Source organism: Neofelis nebulosa, chromosome 16 (genome assembly GCF_028018385.1).
Source record: "Neofelis nebulosa isolate mNeoNeb1 chromosome 16, mNeoNeb1.pri, whole genome shotgun sequence".
NCBI lineage: Eukaryota > Metazoa > Chordata > Mammalia > Carnivora > Felidae > Neofelis > Neofelis nebulosa.
Genome location: NC_080797.1, coordinates 47,409,194 through 47,423,411, shown reverse-complemented (window position 1 = coordinate 47,423,411; position 14,218 = coordinate 47,409,194). Strand labels below are relative to the sequence as shown.

The 14,218-nt window shown below is 53.0% G+C and overlaps 1 protein-coding gene across 5 annotated transcripts; it reads left to right on the top strand.

Annotated features, from left to right (window-relative positions):
• The first annotated feature begins 2,150 nt into the window (after positions 1-2,150).
• On the top strand, positions 2,151-14,093 carry LOC131497825 (septin-4). 5 transcript variants are annotated; one of them, XM_058704416.1, is made up of 12 exons: positions 2,165-2,286; positions 7,182-7,475; positions 7,855-7,948; positions 8,391-8,477; positions 8,982-9,105; positions 12,037-12,171; positions 12,284-12,401; positions 12,490-12,591; positions 12,780-12,876; positions 12,965-13,127; positions 13,291-13,390; positions 13,602-14,093. In XM_058704416.1, the coding sequence occupies exons 1-12, from the start codon at positions 2,284-2,286 to the stop codon at positions 14,076-14,078; spliced, it is 1,794 nt and encodes a 597-aa protein (XP_058560399.1). In that variant the 5' UTR covers positions 2,165-2,283; the 3' UTR covers positions 14,079-14,093. The 5 variants fall into 5 exon arrangements, with proteins under 5 accessions (XP_058560404.1, XP_058560402.1, XP_058560399.1 ...); XM_058704420.1 differs by having other exon boundaries at positions 13,645-13,872; XM_058704417.1 differs by lacking the exon at positions 7,182-7,475 and adding an exon at positions 7,508-7,564 and having other exon boundaries at positions 2,187-2,286.
• Positions 14,094-14,218: the final 125 nt, after the last annotated feature.

Genomic DNA, 14,218 nt, shown 5'->3' with positions numbered 1-14,218 from the left:
AGTGGGGGAAAAAGAGGCCCATGAAGGAGAAGGGATATTCAGGCAGTGAGCTAATTGCCAAAGCTGGTATGGGGTCCTAAGCCAAGGCCAAGTTCTCTCAGAAACTCACAGTGCTTCAGAGTTAGTATGCGAGATTTATGTAGATGGAATGGCTCAAAGTCTGTCTTTAGCTTTTACTTCATCCAACATGCCTCATGTTGGGCAGCTGATGTAGTGATTACAAAGACACTGGTGAGCATCAAGACCCTAAGAGTCTTGGTGTAGAGATGAGTTCCACAGTCCCAGGCCTCTCTTTGGGGCTCACTTCCCTCAAAACAAGCTGGCACCAACATGCCTCAGGACACACAGGGCTTGCTGGGGGCCTGGGCAGCTGGTGCCAGAGCAGAGTTGGGATTCCAGCCACAGCTGAGGATGAGCTAGCTGGGCTGCCTTCTGAGACGTGTCTGTGTCCCCACTTGGACTACAACCAGGACTGGGGGGAGGAGGGAAGTACACTTGCGGAAAACAAGGGTTTGTTTGTGATGGGGCCTGTCTTCCTTGACATAGTTTTCTCCCCTCGGCCCAGCACTCCCAGCCCAGGCCATGCAGAATGCCAGTGGAAGCACTCAAGAAGTAGTCTTATGAGTGCACACGTGAGTGTTAGTGGCCTATAGCTAGTTCCCAACAGTGGGGCTTTGTGTAGTGAGTTTGATGTTCAGGTCTGACGGCAGCAGCTGCTGCTACTTCTGTAGCCTTCCAATAGCCATTGGTTTCTCTCTAAAGAAACTCTTTCATGTCTTTGTTTTCCTGAGTACAGCTTCAGATCTCTTCATCTACCCCAGGCCTTTTCCAGGAAACTCTCTATACATTCGGAGGCTCCCTCTTATCTGAGCCAAGCTGCTGGCGATATCCTAGTTTAATCCCCTCATTTTCTGGTGTGGGAACTGAAGTCCAGCGAGGTAAAGTGAGTTGCCCAAGGTCACCCAGCTAGGAAGTTTCCTCCTCAACTTGCTAGCCCGTGAATGCCCCTGATTTCTTTAAGCAATGGCACTCCTTCCGTCCTTCAGTCCACCAGTGCCAAATATCTAATAACGTCTCCAATAGCCATCCCATGTTTTCTGAACGTGTTCTCATCTGTATACCTAGGCCCCCCTCCATCCCTCTGCTAAGTTCTAACTTGATCCCAACCATGACCACTGGTCACAGATCAGACTGAAATAGAATAGGCAGGCTTCTGGGTGTTCTACCAATAGAGAGGGCCATGTCTGTGGACCTGTTTTATTCAAAGTGTATTCAGGCAAATCAGCCTGCCCTGGAGGAGAGTTTGTGGGAGTCAGGAAGAGGCATGCTTCTGGAAACTTTCACAGAAGCCTGACCAGCTCAGCCCTGTATTAGCTCGGAAAATCCTCACCAACCCCCACCCTCTAAGCATCTACTTCTTCCTTGCTGCTTCTGACCCTTCTGAGCCTCTAATGCTTCTAAAGCTGCTGAGGCATCTGTCCCCACAGCATCTCACCTGCTTGCCCAGCATAGACTGGCTCACACCTGGGCTGCCACTTCCCACTTCCCTCAGCCCCAGACAAGACTCTACTGCCCCATAAAGGCCACTCAGCCTCTTCCCTTCCACCTTTCCAGCAGATGATCCCTGGATAATTTATGCAGCAAATCCTCTTTAATCTTTAATCTAGGGTCCTGCAGGAAGGGAACATTTTGTCTCTTCTTCATAGCTTGGGTAAAGGTAGAGAAAGTCTGACATTCTACCTTAGGAGGTGTAGAGTGGGTAGGGACAATCAGTTAACTTGGACATCAGTTGGGTTCATTTCCTGAAAACCTTCGGTAACTAATGGAGTCTCTCCCGACTCGTGGGGCAAACCCCTGTCCTTCGAAAGACCTCTCCTGGGGATGCTAGGTTGGCCTTTCCCTTTTCTTGGGGGATTTGCTCAAGCCCCCACGGTGATGTGCTGCCTGAAGAGGCTACTCTTAGGGGCTGAGTAAGGAAGAGCCAGGTGAGCAGTGCTGCGCTGTCCTGAGCGCCTCTGCTCATCCGGGGGGGTCGCGGGCTGCAAGGCCCGCCTCTCCCCGCAGCCAGCCGCCCGCGGCCGCCTTCAGCTTTGCAGGCGCCCGCGCCTCAGAGGGCAGGCCCCGCCCCAGGGCCGACTCGCCCCGCCCCCGGCCCCGCCCCCGGCCGGTCCGCACTCTGGGCTGCGGGCGGGGGCCGGCGGTCCCTCGAGGTCGGCTCGCAGCTCCGGCCGCGGGTCGCTCGGACGCTGTCCCTGCGGAGCTGGCCCGGCCCGGGCTGCAGCCATGGTAAGGCGCGCGGGCGCGGGGCAGGGCCGGGGCGCGCAGGGCCCGCTGCTCCCAGCGGCTCCGTGGGGACCAGCGGCGCAGCAGCCCCGGCTGTGCCGGGCGGGAGGCGCTGTCTCTGGCTGCTGGTGGTGGACGGCGTTGCGTCGCCGCTTCCAAGTTTCTCGCTCTGATCCGAGCAACGGCGGAGCGGCCCCCGAGGGCTGGGGTGCTGTCCGCGTTTTGGGACCGGGGAGTGGGTCGGTGCTGACGGGAGGTGGGGGGGCCCGCCGGCAGAGACGCGCGTGTTAGGCTGGGGAAGGCGCGTCAGCGACACGCGGAGGTGAGGGTCCCCCGCCCTTTCCTGAGTCAGCTGTTACCTGGATGACCCCTCCTCAGCCACCTACCCTGGGCTCAGGGGCAGCACCAACTTCCTTGGGAAAACACACAGAGGAGGCCTACAAACACTGCCTGCCTCCCGGAGAGGGATGGTGAGACGCTTGGGCCCTCCTTCCCGCAGCCTGGCAAAGGGCATCTCCTGGCTCTTGCCACAGCGCCCTCTGCCCAGGGACCCCTGAGAGAGGGAAGCCTAGCCTACCATCCTACCCTCGGGATCATCTATACATCACTGCCTCTGAGACAGGACCCATGGGGAAGCTTCCTCCTGCTGCATCCTACACTACCCCAAACCAGGTCCCTCTGCAGTGGTGGGGGTGGGGGAACTCATTCCTGCCACCTGCCTGTACTGGAAGGAGAGATACTAACCCCAGTCAGCCTCCTGGATACCCCCAGGTAGGAAGTTTTGATGTCTGACTGTAAGGGTGCCAGCTCTTCTGCCATCCTTGCCAGAGCCTGCCACAAACACATTATGCTGGGTGTCAATGCCTCCAGGCCCCATGCCAGCCTCTCCTCCCAGGTTGGAGGCCCCCCAACATTTGCCCACTGCATTAGGAGGCACAGGCTGTTTACAATAGGAGGAGATCCATGACCAGCCTGTGGGGCAGGATGTTGGCTGTGGGCAGCCTCCAGAAGGGAACTCCCTGGGCCCCATGGAATCAGAAGCTTCCAGGTCTGGAAAGGCCAACCTTTTGGGCTTTTGTCTTTCAAGCTGTGTCCAGGCTGAGGCCCAAGCTTTGGCTAGGAAGTCTTGGTGACTCTGTGACCTTCCCCAGAGGGGGTTCCTGGGAGAGGCCAAGTGGTACTGGTCTTTATCCCTGCCCCACTTCCCTCCACATGGGTACCGTCACACTGATTGTTCCAGTGATAGAAGCCTGGGGAAAACTGACTGTCCCCATTGCCAAGCCCAGCAGGGACCAAGAGGGGCTTTTCTGCCACACACTAAGTTCAGTTCAGCTGAGGTCTTGGTGCTTTCAACTTGGCTGAAGCCACCCTCTAATTAAAAGACATCCCCACCATCACCACAGTCCTCAGCTTTAGGCCTCTTAGGCCGAGTTCTTAGGCTGACTGATTCATGTCAAGCCAGACTTCTCTATAAGAGGTCTCTCTGTGAAAAGAGATCAGTGTCCCAGCCACTATGGAGGTCAGTGGGTACAGTGGGGAGAGCTCCCCAGCCTCCCCTGGAAACCTCCCCAGGGGGTTTTAGTTTGCATGGGAAAAGAATGATAGGCCAACATTAATAACAGTCCTGTGACTTGAGATGTACACTGTCTCTCCTCAGCTTCAAAACAGCTTGAGTTATCTCTCCCCAGCCTTCCTGGGAGGCAAGGAAGGGCCATTCACAACTGGACATTAGAGGCCTGAAATTAAGGCAATATTCAAAATCACAAAGGTTTCTGGACAAACCAGAAACACTGGCCTCCTGATTCCCAGTCAGGTGCTCCATCTGCACCCTTCCAGCCAAGCCCTTCAGTTTGTCTCCCACCTAATTGGCAACTCTGAAGCCTCTGGGATGCCAGCCTCCCTTTGGTCTCTCAGAGAACGAGTACTAGCAGCTCTTCCATTGACTCTCTAGAAGCAGTGGGGTGATGGAAGTGATATGGGTCCCCATGAGTCAGAGGTCAGGTATCCTAGGGTGGGAGGAGTCCTTTTGTGGCTGGGACTCTGCAGGGAAATCTAGGGCCAGATGTCTGAAGAGACTGGGGTTCTCTGCTGGAAAACACAAAGGGACGTTTGGGAAGAAAAGCAGGGCTGTTCTCATGAGAACATATTTCTAGGGGATTATAGGACATCCCACCCTACTTCAGCACTGCTTAAAGTTAAGGTGAAAGAGATTGGAGTCCTTTGACAGTGGAGTCTCCTGGGTGGCTGTCCCCGTGTACTGATGGGCCAGGTCACCTTGGGGACAGCTCATGACCCTCTGGCAGGCCTCGGTGCCCTTGGGGGTTAACAGGAGAGGCCAGGTGGATCAAGAGCCTGTGCTGCAGACAGACTCGGGAGGCTGGTGCTGTGCCCACCGGGGTAGGCAGCGGGCAGGCGTCATGAGACAGCCAATCAGAGTTGGAGGGGACTGCAGAGAGACAGAGTGATCCTGCTGCAGCCGAGCTGTCCTTGGAGGGTGGGAGCCAAGGGAAAGGGAGGAGGATGGGGTGGGGAACGACATTCCACAAGCTGTTTTGGCCCTTGACAGAGACAGGGAGGGGGGAGGGGGGCCAAAGAGAAAGGGAAAGGAGCAAGCCAGGAAGCTGGATTACAAGAGCATTGAGACCAGGTTGTTTCCGTGTGTGAGCAACTTTTCCTGGGGGATAAAATTAGACCTAGAGCTTGCCGACAGGGTATCTGAAGTGTGGGAGGGACATGGACCATTCACTGGGATGGCAAGGTAATTCTGTCCCTGAGGACAGGACTGAAGCTGGGGTAAGGTGCTACCCTGGGAGCTGGGGGTGGGGAAGGACAGGCAGCAGGTGAGGAGGAGCCTAGTGCCTGACGCCTTGTCTAGGGCCTCTGTGGGCCGCTTCCTGCTGACAAGTAGCCAGGACTGGCAGGGAGAATGATGCTGGGTTCCTGGTGACTTTTGGAAGACTGGATGGTAGGGGTCCCAATCAGGGCCTTCCTTTCTTTTTTAACTGCTGCCCCTCTGCTCAGTGCTCCTGGGGAAACCAGGTGGAACACAGTCTTCTTTCTTCCACCCTGACCAACTGCTGGGTCACTGTGGGGTCATGCAGAGAGGCGGGATTTCCTGGAATTCCCCAGACTCTAGCTGCCAGAAAACAGGACCTGTGGGACCCCACCCTCCTCAGTCCCATCTCTTCTCTGTTGCATATAATTAATTGTCCAAGCTGGGACACTTTTGAGAGTGAAAAGGGGCACAATTAATCATTATGCTGCAACAACAAACAAACTGAGATGTACAGTTGCTCCATGGGATCCCATAAATACTTTTGCTGAGAAAAGCCTGTTAGGTCAGGCTTGCTTCAGGACACCCTCTTTTGGTCACTAAGCCCCCACATGCTGGTTCCAGTTTCAGTCTAAAGGGCCTCTTTCCTCCCCTCTGTCCAGGCAAGCCTTGGAGATGATGGCTATAAGCAGGTGTGGGGACTTGAGAGGTGACAGCCTAGAAGTAGTTCTTTGGGGACTTTTCCCTGTAGCCTCTAAATCACTTCCCTCTAGCATAAACCTGGCAATGTGTATGTCTGCCTCCTTAAATTCTTCCCTTTGTAAAAAGGGGACCTGCAGAAGACTGTGGCCATCTTCTCTCCCTCCACCCTGGCCGGGTCTCCACAGTGGTCCGGGATAGCCCCCACTGGCTTGGCCAATCCCCAGGGAGTGAGTCAGCCTCTGAAGCCAGCCCTTGTCCATTGTCTGGAGGTGGCATGTGGGTATTGTGAGGCAGAGCTGAGCCCAGCACTGCCAGGCACTCCACAAAGGGGACTGGCCCCCAAAGGAGAGAGGAAGTTTTAGGGTCTAGAGTTGGTGTCAGGAGTGGGGGGAAGTGGCCTCTCTTCCAGGTTGGGAGATGGGGTGGAACAGGTCTCTACACAGAGCCAGTCATTGTTTGTCCACCCCACTGTGGTTCACCATTGGGGCCAGATCCCCTCCTGCGTGGCTGGCTGAATCTTACTCCAGGCAGAGGGGGCAAAAGACAACCGATGGGTACTGTCTCCTATGTGTCCCTCACAGGTAGGGGCTGTCAGCAGCCTACTGTCCTCCCATCCTCCCTCACTGGGTCCCTTCCAGCTCCCTTCTACCCTGCACTCAGCATCCACTGGCGGGTTTGCCCTAGTCTCCTGGGGCCTACCCTCAGGCTCTGGTGTGGCACGGTGTCTGGAATAAGGGACAGAGGTGTCAGATCAACTGTACTGAGCTCCGGGCAGTGAGCCCTGGAGAGTGAGCACCCCCAGTAGAGTCTGCATCTCCCTCCCAGAGCTCACTGACCTGCAGTGACAGGAGGCACAGGGCCCCCTGCTGGCTCTTGATTTACCTGGGGCTGGCAGGTCCCTTCTCCCCTCCCTACTTCCCTCCTGCCCCTGTCCCGTTCTGACTGACTCTCTGCACTGTCCTTGAATCCTGAGCCCACATCCTCGTCTCAGTTCTAATGCCTCTGTTGCTCCCCCTTATTCAGTCTGACTTCCTGGCCTTTAGGGCATTCACTGGCCTCTGGCTTGGCCAGACCCCCCAGGAAGGGCAGGGCAGCAGGCACCCTGTCAAGAGGGAACATCAGGACTGGAGCTTCTCTGATCCCAAGAACAGTTGCTGCCTGCAACAACTGGGGGCTGCCTAGGGCTGCTCCAGGACTCCAGGGTCTTTCCTGGCATCTCGGCTGGGGAGGCACATGAGCAGGTGAGGGAGGAATGGTGAGCACTTCCTCTGGCTTAGCTGCTAGTGCAGTTTCTTTTCCCTTCTAACCACAATCGCTTTCCTCTCTCTCCCTCTCACCTTCTCTGGACTTCCTCCTTCATTCTTCCCTTCATGCCACCTACCCACTCCCCCCATCCTCCCACCACCTCCCCTCCAACCCCCAGATCAAGCGCTTCCTGGAGGACACGGATGATGCAGAACTGAACAAGTTCGTGAAGGATTTCCCAGGAAGTGAGAGCTGCCACCAACCAGAGGCCAAGACCTGGGTGTCCAGGCCCCAAGTTCTGGAGCCAAAGCCCCAGGCCCCGGACCTCTACCAGGATGACCTGGAGTTCAAAGGCCCCTCGTGGCCCCAGCCCTCTGACAGCCAGCAGTACTTCTCTGCCTCAGCCCCTCTCAGCCCCTCAGCCCGACCCCGCAGCCCATGGGGCAAGCTTGATCCCTATGACTCCTCTGAGGTAGAGCCTCCAGCCCTGTCTTTGCCTTTCAGTGGGCTGGTGCTGGAAGACCCAGGGAGGGAGCAGAGAGATACCGAGTGTCTGTGCATGTATGTGCATGTGTGTGTATAGGTGTGCACATATGCATGCATGCATGTTGAGCTGGGGCCTCTCCTGTCTAGTGTCAGCACCAGTTCTGCAGTGTTGGCCCCCACGTGCATTGGAAACTGACTATCAGCAGGGGCAGGAGCCCTGCTGGTGGCCCCAGATGGGGCCTCAAGGGAGTTTGACACCATTCCTCTAGGGCTGGGGCCAAGACCTAGGAGGGAAGGAGAAGGTGTTGGGTCCTGGGACCCCTCCTGCCTCTCACTCTGACACACTTTGCCTTCCTGTCCATTAGGATGACAAGGAGTATGTGGGCTTTGCGACCCTCCCCAATCAAGTTCACCGAAAGTCTGTGAAGAAAGGCTTTGACTTTACCCTCATGGTGGCAGGTAGAGCTGGGGAAGGGCTGGGCTAGGCAGGGGGTGTTTCAGGTGGGGCTGGTATGTATTTGGGGAGGAGGTAGGGGTAAGGAGGAAAAAGCAGTCAGCAGCCATGCAGTTTTGCAAAGTAGCCAGGAGCCATGGGTGGCCAAAAGTGTGTATGTGTGTGTTGGGGGGAGGGGGGTTGAAATGGTACAAAGAACACCTGACCAACAATTTTCTAGTATTTGCCTTGTTCTGTGTGACCTTGGGCAACCTCTTATCCTCACTGAGCCTCATTCAAATAAGAAGGCTACACAAGCCGTTTTCTCTGCTTCCTTCTGGCTCTAAAATGCTATGGTTCAGTTGGTCTCTTCCCAATTTGATGAAAAAGCAGCTCTCTACACACCTTGTTCTGGTGGGGTTGCCTTTTGGCTATAGATCTTATCTTCTGTCCTCTCTCGCCTGTCAGGAGAGTCTGGACTGGGGAAATCCACTCTTATCAATAGCCTCTTCCTCACTGATCTGTACCGGGACCGGAAACTCCTCAGTGCTGAAGGTAAAGCAAGGAGAGGGGCATGGAGACTGGCATGCAGACTTGACCTGGGAAATCAAACTCATGCCACAGCCTGGGGGCTGGGGCCTTCCCCAGCATGCAGGAAACCATGGCTTCCTAGAGGGCCTTGATGGCATCTCTCCATAGGCCTATCTAGCCTGGCAGCCCACCAGCCAGCTCCCTAAAGATTTGGGTGCTGAAGCCAGGCAGGGACCAGAATCCTGCTCTCTGAGTGAGTCTCTGACCCCCAAAGGATTCCAGGAATCCAAGAAAAGAGCCGGGAGCAGAGAAGAGGCTGGGGCCAGAGCCAACAGCCACCGGCATTTCCTGTGTTGGGAAATGTGCTCCTTGCTGGTTCCCAGAGAACAGGCCCCCAGGCGGCCTGGGGTGGGAAGGGGGGCAGTGTGGATGAGGCATTCTGGGCAGCAAAGCTGATTGGGGTGGGCGCTTTGTCCTGACTGGGCAGGTCCTTGCCCTTGCCCTGGTCTCAGTTTCCCTTTTCTGCAGAGCGGATCATGCAAACTGTGGAGATCACTAAACATGCAGTGGACATAGAAGAGAAGGGTGTGAGGCTACGGCTCACCATTGTGGACACGCCGGGTTTTGGGGATGCAGTCAACAACACAGAGTGGTATGTCTGACCACGCACAGCCCCAGCTGCCCCCTTCCCATTACACACACACATACATCCACAGATGCACACATAAGCACAGACATAGCCACAATTGTCAGGAGTTTATGGCCTTTGAGCATGCCACCACCCTTTACAGGGCAGCTGAAGTGAGAGGAAAAGAGTGGGAATAGATCTTTTTTTGTTTATTTTTTCCTATTTATTTATTTATTTTTAATTTACATCCAACTTAGTTAGCATATAGTGCAATTATGATTTCTGGAGTAGATTCCAGTGATTCATCCCCTATGTATAACACCCAGTGCTCATCCCAACAAGTGTCTTCCTTAATGCCCCTTGCCCATTTAACCCATCCCCCCCACCCACAACCCCTCTAGCAACCCTCAGTTTGTTCTCTGTATTTAAGAGTCTCTTATGTTTTGACCCCCTCCTTGTTTTTATATTATTTTTGCTTCCCTTCCTTTATGTTCGTCTGTTTTGTATCTTAAATTCCACATACAAGTGAAGTCATATGATATTTGTCTTTCTCTGACTGACTAATTTCACTTAGCATAATACTTAGCATCTTGCAAATGGCAAGATTTCACTCTTTTTGATTGCTGAATAATACTCCATTGTGTGTGTGTGTGGTGTGTGTGTGTGTGTGTGTGTGTGTGTGTGTGTGTGTATCACATCTTCTTTATCTGGGAATAGATGATCTTTAATGAACTTTCTGACTCTGACCTAATGTACTTTCTGTAATGGGGGTGAAGACACAAGATAAGAAAGAAGAGCCTCAAAAAAAGCAAACACATGTGGAAACATGTAGCACAGGGCCAGACATCTAGTAGGGGCTCAATAAACACCACCTCCCCTCCTTCCTTTTCTTTCACCAGCAACATTTTAGGTGCCACAAAAAAGTTTATTAAAGGGATGAGAGTGCACTGAGGGAGTGGTGAGGAGGAGAAAGAGGAGGCAAAGGGTAAAAAAATAGGTTGAACTTTGTTTAAATTCCAGGCGTCCTCTAGGCTACCTTCCAGAAGAAGAGGTGGCTTTGCCACATACCCCATCATCCTTGGCTTTATTTTTTCAGAAACTGGAGGGATGCTTAGATAATGGTCAGACCTAAGTGAGTAGATGAGAAGGAGGATGAATGATAAAGACAGGAGAAAAGGTGGTGTCCTTGATGAAGAAGTTAGGCAGGCAGTGTTAAGATGGCTAGCCCAAGAGTTCAGATCTTGGGTCAGCATATAGTAACTGCGTGGTCTTCAGCAAATGACTGCATTCCTGTTTCTTCAGTTGAAACATACTGGCCCTTACCATCTTATCCAGTCGATCTGAAAATCACCCAGAATGATGCATGTGAATGTGTATTAGCAACTAAAGTAGGGTGTCCAGGTGGCTCAGTCGGTTAAGTGTCCAACTCTTGGTTTCAGCTCAGGTCATGATCTCACGGTTCATGAGATGGAGCCCTGTGTTGGTCTCTGGGCTGACAGTGTTGAACCTGCTCGGGATTCTCTCTCTCCCTTTCTCTCTCTCTGCTCCTTCCCTGCTCACGTGCATGCTCTCTCTCTCTCTCAAAACAAATAAACATTAAAAAAACCCTAAAGTAAAGGGTTGTTTACATTATACCCATTATAATTGCAGCACCAGTGCAAAATGTAAATGCAGGGCCCCTTGGTTAGAATGATTAAGAATTTCAAGACAGCCACAGCAGAGAAGCAAACCAAGCATAGGCCCTTCTGAGATCGGGACCTGGTGTTGATTGCACAGTTTGCACTCCCGGAAAGCTGACCCTGGGTAATTGCCTCACAGACTCATCAGACTCTTACAGACCTTTCTGTGCTCTGAATCCTCAGCACATGCTTTATCATTAAAACATGTGATTTTCAGCTCGGCACACTGGTTCATCTTCAGCTTCAGTGTCTTAGTCTTGAGGGGAGGGCCATTTTTTCTTATATTCTTGCCACAGCACTGTGCTGGCACATGGTACATGGTCTCCTGATGTAAATATTCCTGATGGATCGAGGTGGCCTCCGTGTCATCATTACCCTTTTTACTCTCGGTATATGCCTCAGTACACTGGGCTTGCCATGAAACTGTACCCAAACCAGCACCTGGCTCCTACTGTAGCAAGTATCACCCTCTCCTTCAATCAACCTACGTACCTTTCCTTTCCTTCCACAAGAATAATCATTTCATTTGCTTGGCACTTCACAGTATACAGTGCACCTCCACATATACTTTAATCAACAAGTAGGAGTTTATTGAGCATATACTAGGTGTCCAACCAGTGCTGGGCATTTTAAGGGATACAGACACAAGTATGAATCATCCTTGTCACTGAGAGGCTTATGGTCTAGTGGCAGTGGGGATGGGAAGGGGGGGCAGCAGTTCTCTAACATACGTGTCAATCAACTTAAGTTAGTAAATAGGTCAGACAGTGTAGTGGCAGACACAGAGACGAGTCAGAAGGCCAAGTGTGTATATGTATACATATATATTTACAGTGTGGTGGAGAGAAGGGGAGAATAGTGTACATAGATGTACACTGGAAGGAGCCTTCATGGAAGGGTGGGTTTAGAGTAGAACCACATAAATAAAGGTTCTGAGGCTGGACTGTGAACCTGACTGAGGGCTGTCCTGGCTTCCAATTGGTGTTCACCTGCAGGCACCTTATTCTTATTGGTTTGTTTGGTCACCTAGGCTTTTTTCCTCTCATCAAACTAGCATTTATTGAACTTTGCCTGTGTGCTTAGTCTGATTTTCTATTGGGACATGTCAGATGCACCCCTGTCCCACCCAGGGACCTCCCTGAAGATGTAGTAAAGCAAGCCAGGGGATAGCAGAGTCTTGAAAACACTGCTCAGGATGTGGGCTACTCTGTAGTCCCAAAGCTCACGAGGCAGCCCCCACTCCTACAGTTTCTCTGCTTGTCTGTCCCTGCTCCAGCTGGAAGCCTGTGGCAGAATACATCGATCAGCAGTTTGAGCAGTATTTCCGAGATGAGAGTGGCCTGAACCGCAAGAACATTCAAGACAACAGGGTGCACTGCTGCCTGTACTTCATCTCACCCTTCGGCCACGGGTATGGTCTGAGCCTGAGGCTCCCAACACTACCAGGTGCTGCCAAGGGAACAGGCTGGGAGCACCAGGGCAGGGCTGCCACTAGCAGGTGGTCACAGATTCCTATCTCCCAGGCTCCGGCCATTGGATGTTGAATTCATGAAGGCCCTGCATCAGCGGGTCAACATCGTGCCTATCTTGGCTAAGGCGGACACACTGACCCCTCCTGAAGTGGAGCGCAAGAAACGCAAAGTGAGGGAAGCCGGTGGGGGGAGGGTAGCAACTGGGCTTCTGGAAAGGATGGGGTCCCCAGAACTGTGGGCCCTCATGTGTTTGCCAGATCCGAGAGGAGATTGAGCGCTTTGGAATCAAGGTCTATCAGTTCCCGGACTGTGACTCTGATGAGGATGAAGACTTCAAATTACAGGACCAAGCCCTAAAGGTGGGGCTACGTGAGGGCATCCCTTTCCATCTTGTTTCTTCTGGGCAGAAGAGGGAAGTGGAATTCTATATATAAGGGGTGGGAGAGCACGCTGGTTTTCTAGACTGAAGCAGAAAAGATAAAGATATAGGTGAAAAAGAACAGGTGAGAATAGGGAGTATTGACCAGGCACCCTTAACTTCTTCCAGGAAAGTATCCCATTTGCTGTAATTGGCAGCAACACTGTGGTAGAGGCCAGAGGGCGGCGAGTTCGGGGCCGTCTCTACCCCTGGGGCATCGTGGAAGGTAAAGCATTGAGCTGGTGACCTGGGTATCTCCTTGCCCTCAGTGGCTCTCCCAGTGCTCCTGGTTGACCCCTAGCCTTGCTGTGCAGTGGAAAATCCAGGACACTGCGACTTTGTGAAGCTGAGGACAATGCTGGTGCGTACTCACATGCAGGACCTGAAGGATGTGACACGGGAGACACATTATGAGAACTACCGGGCACAGTGCATCCAGAGCATGACCCGCCTGGTGGTGAAAGAGAGGAATCGCAAGTATGACCAGAAGCCAGGACAGAGCTGGCAAGGGTGGGGATCCCAAGCACAGCCTTGAGTGAGACCAAGCCCTTCCTTTGTTCTTCTACAGACCCTGGGCTCAATCCAAGCAGGTGCTGGGGTCCCCCTAGCCTTACCAACCCTCCTTTCCCCTTCCCCTCAGCAAACTGACTCGAGAGAGTGGTACCGACTTCCCCATCCCTGCTGTCCCACCAGGGACAGATCCAGAAACTGAGAGGCTGATCCGAGAGAAAGATGAGGAGGTGAGAGCAGTGTGGGGTGGTCGGGGTTGACAGCCTGGGGGCAGTCCCTGCTTAACTATAAACCTCAGTATTTCTATCTGGGTTTAATGGTCCATTAAACCACCTGGACTTGTGGTTCAATGGTTCTACCCAGGATCTCCATCACACCTCTGGGCTTCCATGGCCCTGGCTCAAGGGATTAGAGCTTGGGGGCACTTTGTTAACACTATAGGACTCTCTAAAAGGCCCCATTTTGATGCGTGTGCCTGTTCCAGCTGCGGCGGATGCAGGAGATGCTGCACAAAATCCAAAGACAGATGAAGGAGACCCATTAGTTGGCTTTCAGTCCTGGATATTTAAATCTCCTCTTCATCCTGCCCAGGCCGGCCCGTCCCAGCACCAGCTCTGCTCAGGCCCCTGCAGCTACTGCCACTTCGCCTTACATCCCTGCTGCCTCCCCAGAGACTCAGAGGAAATAAAGTTTAACAAATCTATGGCTGCCATATGGTGTCACTGTCTGTATTTTTACCAGCCCCTGGAGACCAAAAAGATCCTAGGACCCACTTTTGAAAGGGTGCTGAAGGAGGGTGCTGGTTTCTGGCTTTTAGTAGGGAAAACTTTCCTTTCCTATGACAGGTTTCAGCCCCTGCCTAGAATCCAATCTGGCCTCTCCATCACACTGACCACAGCTCTATTATCTAGGGCCTGATCCCCTCTTCATCTTTCCCACATACAGTAGTTTCAGTTCTATAGAAGATTTGGATCTGAAATCTGCTCTTGGGAAAACATGGTATTACCTGCATGCAGCCTCCTGACTTCCTTTTTTCCCTGATTTGGGGAAAGGGATAT